At 48.6% G+C, this 16,256-nt stretch overlaps 2 protein-coding genes across 2 annotated transcripts; both read left to right on the forward strand.

The window, feature by feature from the left end:
• Window positions 1-12: 12 nt before the first annotated feature.
• On the forward strand, window positions 13-1,507 carry RBP5 (retinol binding protein 5; the record flags this gene model as incomplete). Its single annotated transcript, XM_080612773.1, has 4 exons — window positions 13-103; window positions 365-543; window positions 997-1,098; window positions 1,454-1,507. Exons 1-4 carry the CDS (start codon window positions 31-33, stop codon window positions 1,505-1,507), a joined length of 408 nt encoding a protein of 135 aa, XP_080468899.1. The 5' UTR covers window positions 13-30.
• A 4,287-nt stretch (window positions 1,508-5,794) lies between these two features.
• Window positions 5,795-12,658, forward strand: C1R (complement C1r; the record flags this gene model as incomplete). The annotated part of the gene is made up of 11 exons (XM_080612692.1): window positions 5,795-5,820; window positions 6,263-6,491; window positions 6,727-6,919; window positions 7,099-7,242; window positions 7,381-7,577; window positions 8,364-8,511; window positions 8,595-8,716; window positions 9,294-9,372; window positions 9,744-9,884; window positions 11,555-11,629; window positions 11,856-12,658. The coding sequence occupies 11 exons, from the start codon at window positions 5,795-5,797 to the stop codon at window positions 12,656-12,658; spliced, it is 2,157 nt and encodes a 718-aa protein (XP_080468818.1).
• Window positions 12,659-16,256: the final 3,598 nt, after the last annotated feature.

A 16,256-nucleotide genomic window follows, 5' to 3' on the forward strand; every position in this document is an offset into this window, starting at 1 on the left:
TCGCTGTCGGCCCTGTCTTTCTGCCCCGGGATGCCGCCCAACCTCACCGGCTATTACCGCTTCGTCTCTCAGGAGAACATGGACAATTACCTGCGCGCTTTAGGTAACGCCACCCACCTCATCCCTCTCCTTTCACTCCCTTTGCTCTCTTCTGCCTCTAAAGCAAAAAAAGTCACAAGTCATGGAAGGGGTTTAAGAAACCTCTGGGCCTTCTGTCTGTGACCATCGCTTTTGTGCTGTGGTGGGCGGAGGGAGGAGGTATCGTGGCTGTGGCTCCCTGGCTAACAGAGTGGAGCTCTGCAGGGATGCTGCTACTTGAGGGGCCCAGGTTGTCCACAGATCTCCCCTCCCTCTCATTCTCCAGATATCAATGTGATCTTGCGAAAAGTGGTTTGCCTTTTGAAGCCCGATAAAGAGATTATCCACACGGGAGATCACATGGTCATCCGCACAATCACTTCCCTGCGAGACTATGTAATGGATTTTGACCTGGGGGTCCAGTTTGAGGAAGACTTGGGACCTGTGGATGGACGTAAGTGCCAGGTGAGAAGCCCAAGCTGTGCAGTTTGGCAGCAGACTGGGGTGCACGAGAAGATCGGGTACCTCCCCAGCTTTTGATTCATGACCCAGGTGAGAGCCCAGCCCAGAACTGGCATGCCCATGCAGGTCCAGGAATAGGTAGTTCTATGAGTACCTCACTAACACCAAACAGCCAGAAACCCAGTTCTCTGGGACCCAGAGGGTATTATCCTCTGGAGCAGAGCCCTGAAAAGACAGGACATCAACCCGCTTGACAGTACTCTGTTGCACTTGGAAGCCAGAGGGTCATTCACCTCCTGCAAAGAGCATCAATCCCAAGGAGCCACCAAAGACACCACATCAGGGACTGCATTTCTAAATGTGTGAGAGGAGCTGCCAGCGTCATCACTGGAAACCTGGATTGCCAGGACCTGCTTCCCTTGGGACCATGTCTTCCCCCCATTTTCTCTTTTTCAGACAACTGTCTCCTGGGAGGGGGATCAGCTGGTGTGTGAGCAGCTGGGAGAGAAGAGGAACCGAGGCTGGAGGCACTGGCTGGAGGGGGACCAGCTGCATCTGGTGAGGAGGGGTCCAGCGCAGCCCTCTAAATCCCAGTGGCAGTGGGCAGGGCACACATAGAGCTGGGCTCTGGGCTCTGGACTCTGAGCTGTGCAGCTCCCTTCCAGCTCCCTTAAGACTCCGGCCCCGGCTCCTCGGGGGGCAGAGTCCACTGCACACAAACATCCGGCTCCAGTCTTTAAAAGTTAACGAGGCTCGGCAAAGGCAACGGCCCTTCCCTGTCCAGCGGCCTGACCCCTGGGGCTTTGAGAGGGGTGTGCAGCAGCATGTGGACGGAGGGCGGGCAAGGCGGCAGCTGGGGAGAGAGGCGAGTCGGGGATCCAGCCTCAATTCCTCTTTCGCTTCCCTTTCCTAGCGCATGACCGCTGAAGACGAGGTGTGTGTCCAGGTTTTCCAGAAGGTGAAGTGAGCGCTCCGCCGAGGGATGCCCCGCATTGACAAAACAAACAAAGCTCCAGGGAACCAAGCTCCCCCCAGCAGCCTCCTTGTTTTCTAACGCCTCGTCTCTCGCCTGCAGCGGCCGGGGAGGCGGCGGGACGGGAAGGGGGTCACCGCGGGGCCGGGTCTGTGGGCCGCAGGAGGCGGGGAGAGAAGGCGGCCGCGGTGGGCCGGGGCGGGAGGGCGATGGGCTCCGGCTGCACGGAGGTTCCTTTCAGAATAAGAGTATGTGGGGAGTAGCAGGGCCGGGGCTGCCCCACGGCCGGGCACCCGGAGAAGCAGGAGGTGATGCCCAAGTGTGGAAGGGTGGTGAGGCTACCCCTCCTGCATCCATCAACACCAGCCGCCTTCTCCTGGCCCCTGGGGGTGCCACATTCTTCTCAGGATGCCGGCACCCTCAGGCAGAATGGGTTGAAAACGAAACAATGGAGGATATTTGTGTAATGGTGTGAAATCGGAGGGCTGGGACAAGGGAACTGAGCTCCCCAGAATGTCCCGAGGATGAGAAAAGCTCAGGCTCTCCTCCTGGTGTACAAAATGATGGCCAGCTCCAGTCCTAGCTCTCCTGGCATTCCTGGGAGCCTTTCCCCATGGCCATCATAGCTCCCTCGGTTCACAGATCCTCTCTACAATCGGAGACCAAGGGACAGAACCAAAGGTGGTGAGGTCCCCTAAAAAGCCAGACCAGTACCAAGGAGGAGTCCTTTAATGAAGACATCTGATGTGCACAAGCCCATAGGCAGTTACTTCCAAAGGATGCCTGTGTTTGTCCCCTGAAAAATGCATGAAGGGCAGGGTATGGAGAAATGTGTCACTACAGACACCACCAGGATCAAGAGGTAGGCAGATGTTGAAAATACAGGCCCTTTACACAAGAGCCAGGTTGGACAGAGCTTGAGGCAACCTGGTATAGTGGAAGGTGTACCCAGCAAGCAATCATAGCCGTGTCATCCAGCATGTCATTTATCTGCTTTATGCAGACCTCTACAACCCCATCATTGCTTCTGTTGCAAGGAGCCTCTGTTGTATCACAAGGTTGAGAAGGGCAGAGGTTTAACTGACAGCAGCTGAAGCTGGTTCAACTGTTGCCCTCTTTATACTCTCTGCCATACAATAAAAGTCCATCTGAGCTGTTTCTGACCCCAACACCAAGCTGGCTTCGCCATTTCCAGACTGATATCTTCCAGACTGTGATCAACAACTGGTCAGCTCAGTTGAGGCCCTGCACCACAAGCTGGTACAAACTTTCATTTCTTGAGCCTGCATTCTGGTTTGATGGTAGACAGCAATTGTCTTCATGTGGTTAGCCAGACTCTTCCATTGGCATGTCAACCATCCACATAATTGTCATGTAAGTCTATGAAGTGATATGCAGAGTGGATTGCTTCTGACTGGTTGCCAGCCATCATATATCCATGACAGCCTCTTGTCTTCAGGAAGCATCTGGTTGGGCCAGAACCATAGATAAGAATCATACCCACTTGATGTGGTCCACACTCATAGTAATCATAAGGGATAGTATTCCAGCCTATTCTAGGGCTTCAGTTAGTAGCTACCAGCACTATTGATTTAATCATGCTATGGGTATGATGCCTAAGTCAGATGGTGACTTTGCACAACAGTACTATGTCGCTGAGACACGAGCCTGTGGGATGTGACGATGCATAAGGCAGGGGAAAGGGTATGATATCGGGAGGACATTGTCTCATGGCTTCTGAGGCTTTAGAGCAGGTTTCTTTCCAATGGCCTCCTGTAACAACTGTATTCAAAGCAGGAGCCTCTCTCCATCAGAGGGTATGGGCATCTTTGACTGTGCTGAAGATCTACAGTTTCTTTACTTTGCTCTGATATTGTCTAGATTTACTGTCCAGTCCTCTCGCAACCCAGCTGAGCCAAGCAGGCAGCAAAGAGGTGCTAGTTTTGGCACATTCCCTGATTCTACAGGTATTCTGCCCTTAAGCACAGTAAGGCACAGACACACTGTAGAGGGGAAAAAAAAGGTATCAGGTATTTCCTGGCTCTGACGTGACGCAAAGAGGACTGCACAGAACATCTGCAGCGGAACGCCACCAGTGGGAGCACTGGAGCAGGACTGAGGGCACAGCTGTATTGTCCAAATCAGGTCTATGGGACATGTATCAGAGGAGGGCTGCTCCAGTACGGCATATCCCCAGCTAACCACCCTTGTTTCACCAACTGACGGTCTCTCCTAGCAGCCCAGACCGTGCTATCGGGGCGGGGGGAGGAAATGAAGGCACGGGAATTGTGCCGTGAAACTGCCATGGGGAGCTCCCAGTAGTGCCCGCCTGGATAGAAGATTCCTTGTCAAGAGCACACTGAAATGATCAGCTTCCTTACAAATGATCCTCATTCATTTCTATGAATCCAGGAAACACTCTGTTCATAACAGATCTCCCAAAGAGTCATTCCCAGTGCTTGCCACCTACTTTGCAGATGTGGTTTCCAAGTAAAAGCTTTCTTTCTGGTGGGACAGAGAGCCAGCTGAACCTGCTCCAGCACAGCAAAGTACAGCAGTGTGCCTGCCCAAGTCTGTTCATCATGCAGGGGAGATGTCTGGACATCAGGAAGTACTGGGCTAATGTCCCCCACTTCATCTTAATTCTGATGTGTGGGGCCATATGGTGTTATTACAGAGGCACTAATTGCTTGTTGATGTGATCTTTTCCAGGTAATAATTCAAAGACGCTCAATAAGCAAGTTCTCTAGCACACCACCATAAACATCCCAAAGATGATTTCTGCATTCTTTTTAACACTATTTTCATCTTCATTCAACATGTTTTGTGTAGCTGTGAATTATTGCCTGTGATTTCAATGCAAGAAACTTGCTTATTTCTCTGAAGCCACTCATAATTCTAAAAAGAAAACACTAAAATGGTGGGTTTACCTCTTACAACGAAGTCTGAAGCTAAGACATTTTAAACTTCCCAAAGTTGGCGGCACACAATATGTCTTGGGCAGTATGTTGATAAAAGCCTGAAATGTGTTTGCAAGTTGCTGGGTTTTCCTATTTTCCCCATTAAATACTGAAGGCCTTATCTATTGATACAAGATATATCTTGTTTCTCCTAAAAATGCTTGTAGAAGGAAGAGCAAGAAGGTTCCTTGGAAAGGGACTTGTTCTCAGAAGTCTTTATTATAGGATGCCAGACTGGTTTGTGTTGGAAGGGACCTTAAAGCTCCTCCAGTTCCAATCCCCTGCCACGGACAGGGACATCTTCCACTAGACCAGGTTGCTCCAAGCCCCATGGCCTTGAACACTGCCAGGGATGGGGCAGCCACAGCTTCTCTGGGCACCCTGTGTCAGTGCCTCAGCTCCCTCACAGGGAAGAAATATTTCCTAATATCTAACCCAAATCTCCCCTCTGTCAGCTTAAAGGTTTATTCATTTCCATAATGCCCAACTCAATGTCTGAGGTTTCTGGATTTCCCTGAAGAAGCTCCCGGTTCCCATCACAAAAAGACTCTGCTGTGCTCCTCAGCAAGTCAGGACAGAGAAAACTTGACCTTAATGAATTTGTTAAGACTAAACCTCCTGGTCTCCTGCACCAGAGAACTTCCCAGAAGGAGCGGAGGGGAGGGACACACTTCCCGGGCGGGACATCTCTCCTGAGGAACAAACTCCGACCAGCTGCCGGTTTGGAGACCGAACCTCGGAAGGTCTTTAGCAATTGTTCCTCCGCCTCCTCGCCCAGCAGCGGCAGATCGGGACGTGACAGCTCCGCAAGCGCCCCGCGGATCCGGTGTGCGCGGGCAGAGCGCTGGGCAGCAGGGGGCAGTAGGTCCCGGTCTGTTCGCAGCAGGGCTCTCTCTGCCCTCCCTCCGCCTCTTCGCACCGCCCGCACCGGCTTTCCGCTGACCGCCGCTGCGGAGCTCCGGCCGGGGCCGCGGGCAGGACGAGCGGAGGGCGCGCATGGACGTGTGAGTGGGGGCATCTGGGGACGGGGGAAGCACGGCCGCGTCTTTGCGGGGAGGAAACGGGGCGGGTGGACCCTTCCAGGAAGGAGAAGAGGTCAATGGGGCTGAGCTGGCACTCACTGTCCCTCCATGAAAGCTTTGCTAGAACCTATGTAGGGTTGAGGAAGAAGGATCTTCCTGGCTGGTGTTTCTCATAAGATCTGGGCAGTAAGCGTGTTTTGGAGGGACACTGATAGTCCCATTCCCCAGAGAGGGAGAGGGGAGATGTGCAGGATGAGAAAGAAAATGAGTCCCAACTGATAGAGAAGGGAGATGGAGGCATGGCTGATAGAGGGCTGCTCAGGAGGTACTGCAGGATCACTCCTCAGCAAACAGAGCTTGAGATCTTCAGATCCTTACCAAACACATGGGGCAAAGCTCCTGAACCATCAACAGCCAGAAATGACCGACTGGCCCAGAGTCCCAGGGAACCAAACTTCCCGTGGTTCTATGGGACCCAGCTCATGACTGCTCAGGGAATTCAGCTGTGCTCCTTCAAACTGCTCCCTGGGCTGATGAATCTTTTTGGCTGGGTCACACAATGGCTTGCTGGAGCCCGGGTAGTGCTGGTGTCTTCATTTCAGCTTGTCCTCCTTGTTCCAGAGTAACCCAAGTCAGGAGCTGGACCTGCAACTGGGCCTCCCATGTTTGGATTCCATTAGAGAGTGCACGAGTCACCTATGAAGTCTTCCCTGATGCTGGATGACCTAATTCTGTGCAATGTCATAGTTTTCTTGCCATGTTCACAGGCACGTTCCTTTTCTCCTGTGGGCCTTCCTGTTTCTTGAAGTGATCAGTTCCAGTCCAGTCCCAGCAAAACTTTTTGGGGAGATCAGATCCCCCAACTATCCCAAGCCATATCCCAACAATAACATCAGCATCTGGAATATCCACGTCCCAAAAGGATATGTGGTGAAGCTGACCTTCAGGTACTTTGACCTGGAGCCATCCGAGTCCTGCTTCTATGACTATGTTAAGGTATGTGCATAGATACCTGGACCAAGGGGTGGCTGGAGATGGGAATCTGGTGGCCACCACATGCAATGGGTCTTCATTCACCAGAGCTCCTCTAATGCTTCCCACAATGGAAAGGGAAGGAGTTAAAGATAGAAATGGGTGGAGCAGGTACTGGCAGCTCATGGCTGGGTAATAGTGATGCTTGGAGCAGACTGAATCTTACAAGACTACAATGATTTCCCCTTAACCTTGACAGATCAAAGCAGACAAGAAGGACTTGGGCCGATACTGTGGCCAGCTTGGGTCAACCACAGGCAATCACCCAGGAAGAAAGGAGTTTTTGTCTAAGGGGAACAGGATGCATCTGGCATTTCATTCGGATTTCTCCAATGAAGACAATGGCACAGTGATTCCCTACAGGGGCTTCCTGGCCTATTACCAAGCTGTGGGTAAGTAGGCAATACCCTCAGCATGCAGAAAGAAGCTTGTGTGGCTCCAACCAATTTTGCTCCCTGTCAGGCAAATAAAGAGAAGCTGTAAGCAAGGATATGGATCTCTGTACTTTCAGTGTACAGCAGAGACGTTTAACACTTTCCTCCCCTTGTCCCTGCGTCTCCTGTGTCTTCAGATCTTAATGAATGTAACCCTAACAATGCTGCTGAGAAAGACGAAAGGCCTCAGTGCCAGCACTTCTGCCACAACTACGTGGGTGGCTACTTCTGTTCTTGCCGGCCTGGCTACCAGCTTCAGAGTGACCACCACTCCTGCAGAGGTAAACTGAAACGCTGAAAGATCAGAGGGTTCCAGGGAAGCAACCAGGAGGGGTGGGAGAAGTACCTTAGGGAGCATTGACAGGGCTGCAGAACACACGGCTCCACAATGTGACCTCTGCTTTTTTCCTTGACACCAGCGGAGTGCAGCAGTGAGTTGTTCACAGAGGCAGCTGGGTACCTGAGCAGCCCTGAGTATCCCCAGCCCTATCCTGAAGACCTCAGATGTAACTACAGCATCCGCCTGGAAAAGGGCTTGTCTATCATCCTGAAGTTCTTGGAACCTTTTGAGATTGATGACCACCAGCAAGTCCGCTGTCCTTATGACCAGCTCAAGGTACTGGAGATTGGCAAACTCTATTTCCAACCCCCCTGCCAGACCCGGACAGGAATTGTGGGGACACTGCTATTCAAATGAGAAATAGGACAAGGAGAATGTCCCAGCATGAATCATGGAATCCCAGGCTGGTTTGGGTTGGAAGTGAGCTTAAAGCTCATTCAGTTCCAACCCCTTGCCACAGGCCAGGACACCTTCCACTAGGCCAGGTTGCTCCAAACCCCGTCCAACCTGGCCTTGAACACTGCCAGGGATGGGGCAGCCACAGCTTCTCTGGGCACCCTGTGCCAGTGCCTCAGCACTCTCACAGGGAAGAGCTTCTGCCTAAGAGCTCATCTCAATCTCCCCTCTGTCAGGTTAAAGCCACTCTCCTTGTCCTGTCCCTACTTCCCCTTGCAAAAAGCCCCTCTCCAGGTTTCTTACAGACCCCTTATGATACTGGAAGGCTGCTTTAAGGTCTCCATGAGAGCAAGGAAGGACTGATGTTTTCCTTTGTCCCCCCCCAGTGTTCTAAATTGTCATTGTCCTGAGCTTAAGAGGCTCTGGGTCACAGGCCCCTATGAGTAGAGCCAAAAAAATAATACTTCTTCCAGATTTATCTCCCTTTGATTTAATCTCAGGGTTTGAAGGCCACGATAGCTCTGATTCTTATGATAAGGGAGAAGTAGGTCTTGTGATAGGTCAGCCCTTTGTTCTGATCTGTCAGTGGCAAACTTGGTCTCTATTGCAATAGGGCTGCTGGAGCATGTGTGTTTCTGACCTTGTGATACATATTTTCCACATCAGATCCAAGCACGGGGGAGAGAAATTGGTGAATTCTGTGGCAAGAAGTCACCTGGTAGCATTGAAACCAACAGCAATGAGGTGGACATACTCTTCCTCACTGATGAGTCAGGGTTCAGCCGTGGCTGGAAGATCCACTACACCTCAGAGAGTAAGGCATTCCTTCCCGAAGGCTACTACAGCCCCTCCGCAGCATTTGTTAATACCCGCATACTTTGTCCCATTCTCCATCAGAAATACGGTGCCCACGGCCTGTCCCGCAGGATCAGTTTACCATCATCAGAGACCTGCAGCCTCTCTATCAATTTCAGGACTATTTCATTGTCAGCTGCAAGACTGGGTATAACCTGATGAAGGTGAGATCCCTTCTCCACTCCCTTCAGCCCTATTCTGGCTTCTGCTCAGTTTGTGTAAGATTTTCAGTAAAGCTTTCTTTGAAGATGATTTCACTCATGGCCATCTCTTGCAATTTCAGTTTCTTCCTTGCTTCTATCCACTTTCTTCCAGAGATTTCTCCTTTCCTAGCTCCCTTCCTTATGCAGTTACTGTTTCACAAAGCCCTGGCATAAGATGAGAGACAAAGATCCCAGGAAACATTGGCAAACAAGAATACCTCTTTGGGAGGATGTGAAATCACAGCCTTGAAGCAGAAGAGGTTACCTGTCTCCCTTGACATCCTATTGCCAGGACTTGGTGGTGCCCAGACTTGTCGTGTTTTCATGGCTACTGCTGTCTTTGCCAGTTACAAAGAACCTGTAGCCTGTGGCAAACACAGGATAGAGGGAAGGCAGCAAAGGGAGGGGACTGGAACAGGCTGCAGAAGGGCAACCATTGGACAGCAGTGAAAAGATGGCAAGATAGAATAACACTGTAATGTGGGGAAGGGAATGTAAGGCTGTAACATCAACAGAGATGTTTTTCTCTCCCACACAGGGCAACCGAAAGCTGCTGTCCTTCACGGCTGTCTGCCAGGCTGATGGGACATGGCATCAATCCATGCCCCACTGTGAAAGTGAGTGAGCCGAAAATGGGGATTATGCTTCCTGCTGTGGTTTTTCAGCCTCTATGGCTCAATCTGTCTGTGGCCATACAGTCATGGATGTGCCGGTTCAAAGGACCTGTGGAGGTCCACTGTTGCCTTTCTTTACATTTTCCCTCTTGCAATAAGTGGAACATTACAAACCCTTACAAACCCACATAAAATATCACCCCAAAAATTGCTATAACGTTGTAACATCTAAAAGTAAGAGCTCCAGTCCTGGGATTTTGGAGCAGCGTCTCTCTGCCCGCTGTACTAACTGGTCCTTCATATTCAGGCCACAATCCGAGTGGAGCCTTACAGTGTCTTAGATTCAGCTCTTGCTTTCTTTTACTTTTCTGTAGTTGTGAACTGCGGCAACCCCCCAGCTCTGATCAACGGGGCATTCAGCTATGTTAACAAACCTGCAGACAACAGCTACCAGGCAGTGATCACGTACCGATGCAATGAGCCATATTATCACATTGTTACTGGACCAGGCGGTGGTGAGTCCTAATCTCATACAGACACTGAAGTCTGTGCATGAAAGGCCCACTCAGGGTTTCCAGTTAGAATTGTCTGTGCTCCCCAGGCTTACAGCTCATGCTTTCCTCCTGTGAAGGCTCACTAGGCTTTCCTTGGCTCTGCAGCATAGCTCCTGAGGCTTGTTGTCTCAGCCTATTCCCAGCTTGCTTCATTCCCAGATTTAGAATCACAGAATAGTTTGGGTTGGAAAGGACATTAAGATCATCCAATTCCAAACTCCTGCCATGGACAGGGACACCACACACTAAACCATGTCACCAAAGGCTCCATCCAACCTGGCTTTGGACACTGCCAGGGACAGAGCATTCATCTCTTCTCTGGGCAACCTTTTCCAGTGCCTCACCACCCCCACAGTAAAGAACTTCATCACATCCCTCCTCCGTGCCCTCCTTAACTTTTGCAGAAGGTCTTATTCTTTCATCCATAATCATGATGTATTCTTCTCTAGTGTATTTCATTCTTTCACTGGAATTTGAGGCATAAGTGTCTGGGAATCACCAAAACTCTGAAACCTCAGCACAGCAGTCCCAATTGCTACAAATATGCAAAGACACTCTCATATGCCTTCTTTTTGCAGCCAAGACATGATTTGATGACATGGGAGCTTTGGTTACAAAAGCAGTATAAGAAGTTCATGATCTCCTTGCCTTGTCTGTTCATTTAAGGCTCCACACAAAAAACCCTGTAGATTTTGAAGCTGAACCAGTTCCTAGATATGATTGCATGAACACCCAGTGGTGCAGCATACATGAGAGGTGACATGCTAGCACTGGGGCCAGGAGCAAGCAGCTAAGGAGTTCTTTAAGTTGCTCCTGATGCTGAAGTCGACTGTTCTTGCATCTAAGTTTAACTCCTTCATAAAGAGACAGAGCTCAGTCTCATCAGAAAAGAAGAACAAGCCGAGGAGCAAGTAAATGTCAGCACTAGCTAATTCTGATAGGGAGTCATCATGATACAGTCAGTTTAGAAAGAGATCAGCAAACAGTTTCTTGGAAGCATTTACTGCAGTGTAAGATAAAAAGAATAGAAGTTATTTTTAGTCACCAGCACGACCCTTCTAAGAAAAGCAAATGTTGGAGGTAGTGGAGTTTGTGTTGAGAGGTGGCATGAGAGTTAGCTGACCTGCAGGATAGCCTCAGGGATAGATACTGAGCATGTGCAGTAACTGACTCATCTTTTTGCTGTCTCTGGAACAAACCACTTTGTTCTACTCTCTGCAACCTACAGATACCAGAAACTTGAATCTAAAATGTGTGTCTACTTCTCTCCCTCCTTTGGGCTAAATAAGGTCAAATTGTTCTCTGTAAGCGTATGGACTGAGTAAAGGTAAAATGCCACTGAGATGTCTCTTCAGATTTTTATTCTACAGAAGCAGTGCTTGAGCTTTACTGGTCCCCTGGAGCTGAGGTGCTTTGAGATGTACATGTTAACCCAAACAGATAGGAATAGTGGCTTCTTCTGGGAAAGGGCGCTTTGGCATGGAAAGGCTGAGTACAGCATGTGGGATACCTTGGAGAAACCCCTTCAAAATGATCCTATCCTATCCTATCCTATCCTATGCTATGCTATTCTTCCTTCCCACCCCACTCCTGCAGACCCGAGTCAAATTCATTTCCGCCTCATCCTGCAGAGAACTTCACCTGCTCTCCTGAGGGAACCTGGGTGGATGGACATGGCCAGGTGAGGATTCCTGCCTGCTTACCAGGTCAGTAAAGAACTAACTTTGGTGTTTACCGATTCATGCTTACTGTCAGCACAAAGCCAGGACAACGTGCAGGGAGGGGATGGAGGATAATTGTATTAGTGAGGGAGGACAGAGAAATCTATCCAGGGAGGCAAACTAAAGTGAAGTCAAACAGTGATGGTGTAGGAGAGAGAGAAATAAGCCAGGGCCGCAGAGGGCATGATGATCTCCTTGCATGTCTCCACAGTGTGTGGGAAGCCAGTCCATCCTGTCACTGAAGTGCAGCGCATCTTGGGCGGCAAGGCAGCAAAGAGAGGCAGCTTCCCTTGGCAGGCTTTAACCGGCATCCATGGCCGAGCAGGGGGAGCGCTCCTGGGTGACCGCTGGATCCTGACCGCTGCCCACACCATCTTCCCCAAAGGGGTTATAGGGAAGAATGCCAGCCTGGATGAGCTAGCAGAGAAGGCTAACATCTTCCTTGGCCACACCAGCGTAGAAGAGCTTCGCAAGATGGGTAACCACCCTGTACGTAGGATCTTTATCCATCCAGATTACAACCCTAAAGATGATCACAACTTCGATGGGGACATAGCCCTGCTGGAGCTGAAACACCCAGTAACTCTGGGCCCTACAGTACTTCCCATCTGTCTCCCAGATGCTACCAACACCACATTCTACATGGATGGGCACGTGGGCTATGTGAGTGGCTTTGGTGTGGAAAAATACTTTATCTCAAATCATTTGAAGTATGTAAGCCTACCAGCGGTTGCTCGAGAGAAGTGTCAGAGTTGGCTGGACAGTAAGAAGAGTGATGTACCTATGGTTTTCTCGGAGAACATGTTCTGTGCTGGCTTCCTCACAGTCAAACAGGATACCTGCCAGGGGGATAGTGGGAGTGTCCTCACTGCGTTAGACACAGAAAGTGGTCGCTGGGTGGCTACCGGTATTGTTTCTTGGGGTATCGGCTGTGCCGAAGGTTATGGCTTCTACACCAAGATCATCAACTATCTGGACTGGATCAAAGGGATAGTAAAGGAGGATAAGCTCTAGATGTTGCTGTCCTACTGGCTGAAGAATCACTGCTAGCATATAAATTTCCAGACACAGCAAATCATAGCTAAAGCTTCTGATGATGTCCCAAAGGCTTTTCAAACACGCAGACCACGTAACCTTCATCATAAACACTTCTGAAAGCCACCATGATGAATTCTTAGTGGCGCCATCAAAACTTACCAAAGATTCTGTACTATTGGCAGCTCGTGGGACACCTCTGTTCTAGTTCGTCCAAATGAAGCCTCAATAATATCAGGAGATCTCATGACAGCAAACATGTTATTCTTTGAAGTGCTGATATCATCAGACTACTGCAGTCTACTTTTGTACTCTATTGTGTGGGAAGGTTGCAGGGCAGCAGACTTTGTTGAAGGATGTGGTACTTTGTGCTGTGTACAGTCTACGTATGTACACTGGCACCAGTGAGAGTCTATGAATATTAAAATCACTGCTGGAGAAATCAGGTGTGTTATGGTTTTTCTGTCTTTGTGTTTAACTAAAAGTACTAAATATTCTCCATCACCGAAAGCAACCTTTGTGCTTTACCTACTGGTGAAGTGTTTCCAGTTCTGCAACAGCACATGGCAGTTGCTCCCCTGTCACAAAACCACCATTAGATTACCCAATCTAAAACACCAGTTGGCTTCAAGAGATGCAAAAACAAATTGTCTGTGTGGTGTCATATTCAAAAGAGATGAAAGACAACAACCAATATCATGGAGAAAAGAGCCCAGGAACCTTTACTGATGAGAATTTGAGGATAGGGTTTCTTATACTACATGAAATAAAGCTCTGACCACCCAAGAGCAGCTCTAAAATGATGCTGACTCCGAGAGAAGATGACTCCTCTTGTTTTGTGGGTAGTCTCTGGGGTTGTCTTGACTAGTTTTGCTACTACAGAACAACCTATATTCTTATTGTGACTCACTGAGACAACTGAGAGCTCAACAGAGAAACTCTGGCACTAAGGTCATAGTTGCCTTCTCGCACTGTTTTCTGTGAGATCCAGCTCCAGATCTTCTCGGTGTCCATATCTCTTCTGCTTTTGAGATAATATACCCTGGGGAGGAACCTGTGAAACTGCACATCTGAGATAAGGTCATCCATGATCTCCAAGAGAATTCTCATGATTTTTCCCATTTGTATGAGCAAGACAGGATGGTGAGAGGCAAGAAGACCATGGAAAAACAAAGTATCCAGTTCTACAGGAGCGATGGATAAAACCTGGTCCAAGGGAGGGAAGGGAGAATGACGCATATGCAACTAGGCGCTATTCCCTGTGAAGAACAGGGAATTTCTGGGATGCCCATGGGTACAGGTGACAAGAACAACAAAATACCCAACTCTTAAGTCCTTGTAAAAGTTGGAAAAGCCATCTTAAAGAATCTCCTGCTTTGCAGGAGCCTGGGAACCTTTGGGAGAATCAGTGAGTTGCCAAAAATTCCTTTAACTCTCCTAGGAATAGCAATCCCAGCTAAATCAGTATTTCCTGTCACCTATTCCTGGACCATTCAGCAACATTTCTGGTCCTCTTTTCTCCTGTCCTGCGTTGATTTCAGCACTTTGTCTTCCTCTCCTTTTGCAGAAAGGTTGAAGTTAATCAGTGAGTAACCAAGAGTCACTGCTGGCCTGAGTGGCTTTGTGCTCATAGAAGCTAAGGGAATGTCTTACCTTAGTTTGAAGGCCACTTTTTCCAGAGCTGAAAATTGATTCCTTTTGCTCAACTTGTACTTTGTTGAGATATTTCTACTGCTGACGTATCCATCACCTACCAAAGCAGAACATTCCTGACATCCAGCTATAGCAATCTGTAAGATTTCCAGTGGCTTTTGCTAATGATTACCCCAGAGGTTTGGGCATGTCTGTGTCATTTATGACATTCTAAGACATACTGTGTAGTTATAAAATACTGTTACAATGGCACCACTGCCATTGTTATTCTTCCTTCCATTGACATTATTGTTGCTTTGCCAGTATACAGTCACCTCTTTGCACAAGAGGAACAGGGGCTAAGACTGCAGCCTGGATTAGTAACCAGGGATGGACACTTCCCTGCTCTTCAAAAGATGGTAGCTGAGATGAGTCCATCTACTTAGTAACAAGAAGGAATGATATAAAACTTCATACAAGATTAAAGTTGGCACATGTAGATATAAAAGTAAAAAGCACTAAACATCCTGTGAGTAAGAACATTGGTTACCCAACAAAGAATTAACCTTTTGTTTGTTACACAAAGCTGAAGGTGCTTGAGCAGAGTGGAGGAATGCATACAAGATTTCCCAACAGCTGCAGGCATCCTCCTCACCACAGTATCATAGAATCAACTAGGTTGGAAAAGACCTTTACAATCATCAAGTCCAACCGTTCCCCCAGGCACTGCCATTCCCTAGGCTCAGAGGAGGTTCGTAGTCCAACACACTGCTGACAGCAGGACTCGTTTCAGAGCTTCAGGGTCTTGCCTGGGCAAATGACGAAGATGTCCAGGGACAGAGATTCTTCTATGTCTTCTATGGCACTTGTTCCAGTGCTGACCCATGCCCTGGGAAAAAGCCCTATTGGGAATTCCCATGTTGCAATTCATGTCTATTGTCTCCTGTCCTGTCACTGTTCACCTTTCTAAAGAGTCTTGCTCTGGTACTCTCCTTTAGTTATCTGAATACAGCAGTTAGATCCCACTCTTAGCTTCCTCTTTTTCAAGCTGAACAAACCCAGCTTCCCCTGTCTTGCACCATATGACATCTGCAGTAGTTCTCTGACCATCTTAGGAGAAGGATATCTGTGAGTGATACAAGACTTTCTGGAGCAGAAGACACCCATAACGCCTGTCAGGTAATATTGTCCCACAACCTTCCCTAAAACAAGTGAGCTTTATTTCTTACCTAACACAATAATGTTTGAAAAATAAAGCCCTGAGGACAGGTGAATGAAAGGATTTTGAAGATGTCTCATCTGCTCAGCTTGATTGAGAAGTCTGAAGTCCTCATTGCTGGTAATGGTTGGTCAGTGAGAAGCAACCATCTCAAAAGAACTTCATAGAGACTCTTAGGTAAAGAGGTGAGGTAGCAAAAGCTACAGCTTGACAAAAGCTGGCTGCATAATGTGTCAAAATGTGACTAGACACTTGATTTAGGAAGTTTCAAGGAGAATTAGGTCTACTCTGAGAACAAAGACAATACACTCACATAAGAACATTGCACATAAGGCAGCTTGGACATTCTTTAATGCTGTTAGCTATTCTGAACAATACAGGAAATACATAAAGCAGAAATCAGGCTCTGAACCTACTCTGGGAAACAACAGTTGTTCTCCCTTGGTCTTCACTGAAATCCTTGTTAGGTGGCAGTATGGCTACATATTCTTCAAGTGTGAAAAAATGGCATAGAAAAGAATGAGAGTAAGCAAAAGGAGCGTTTTTGCCCCAAATAGCATCTTCCTCTTACACTGCTGTGAGTGGAACAAAAAGTGTTTCCCTTCCCAGGCATAATGACAGTGGGAGAAAGAGATATATATCCCTGACTCTCCACTCAGCACATACAATGAGTAGGTCTGTCACCTATGGAGAGTGAGCAGGATCACAGCCAGCCTGAACATCATC

The sequence above is a fragment of the Psittacula echo genome (genome assembly GCF_963264785.1).
Source record: "Psittacula echo genome assembly, chromosome: 3".
Taxonomy (NCBI): Eukaryota; Metazoa; Chordata; class Aves; order Psittaciformes; family Psittacidae; genus Psittacula; species Psittacula echo.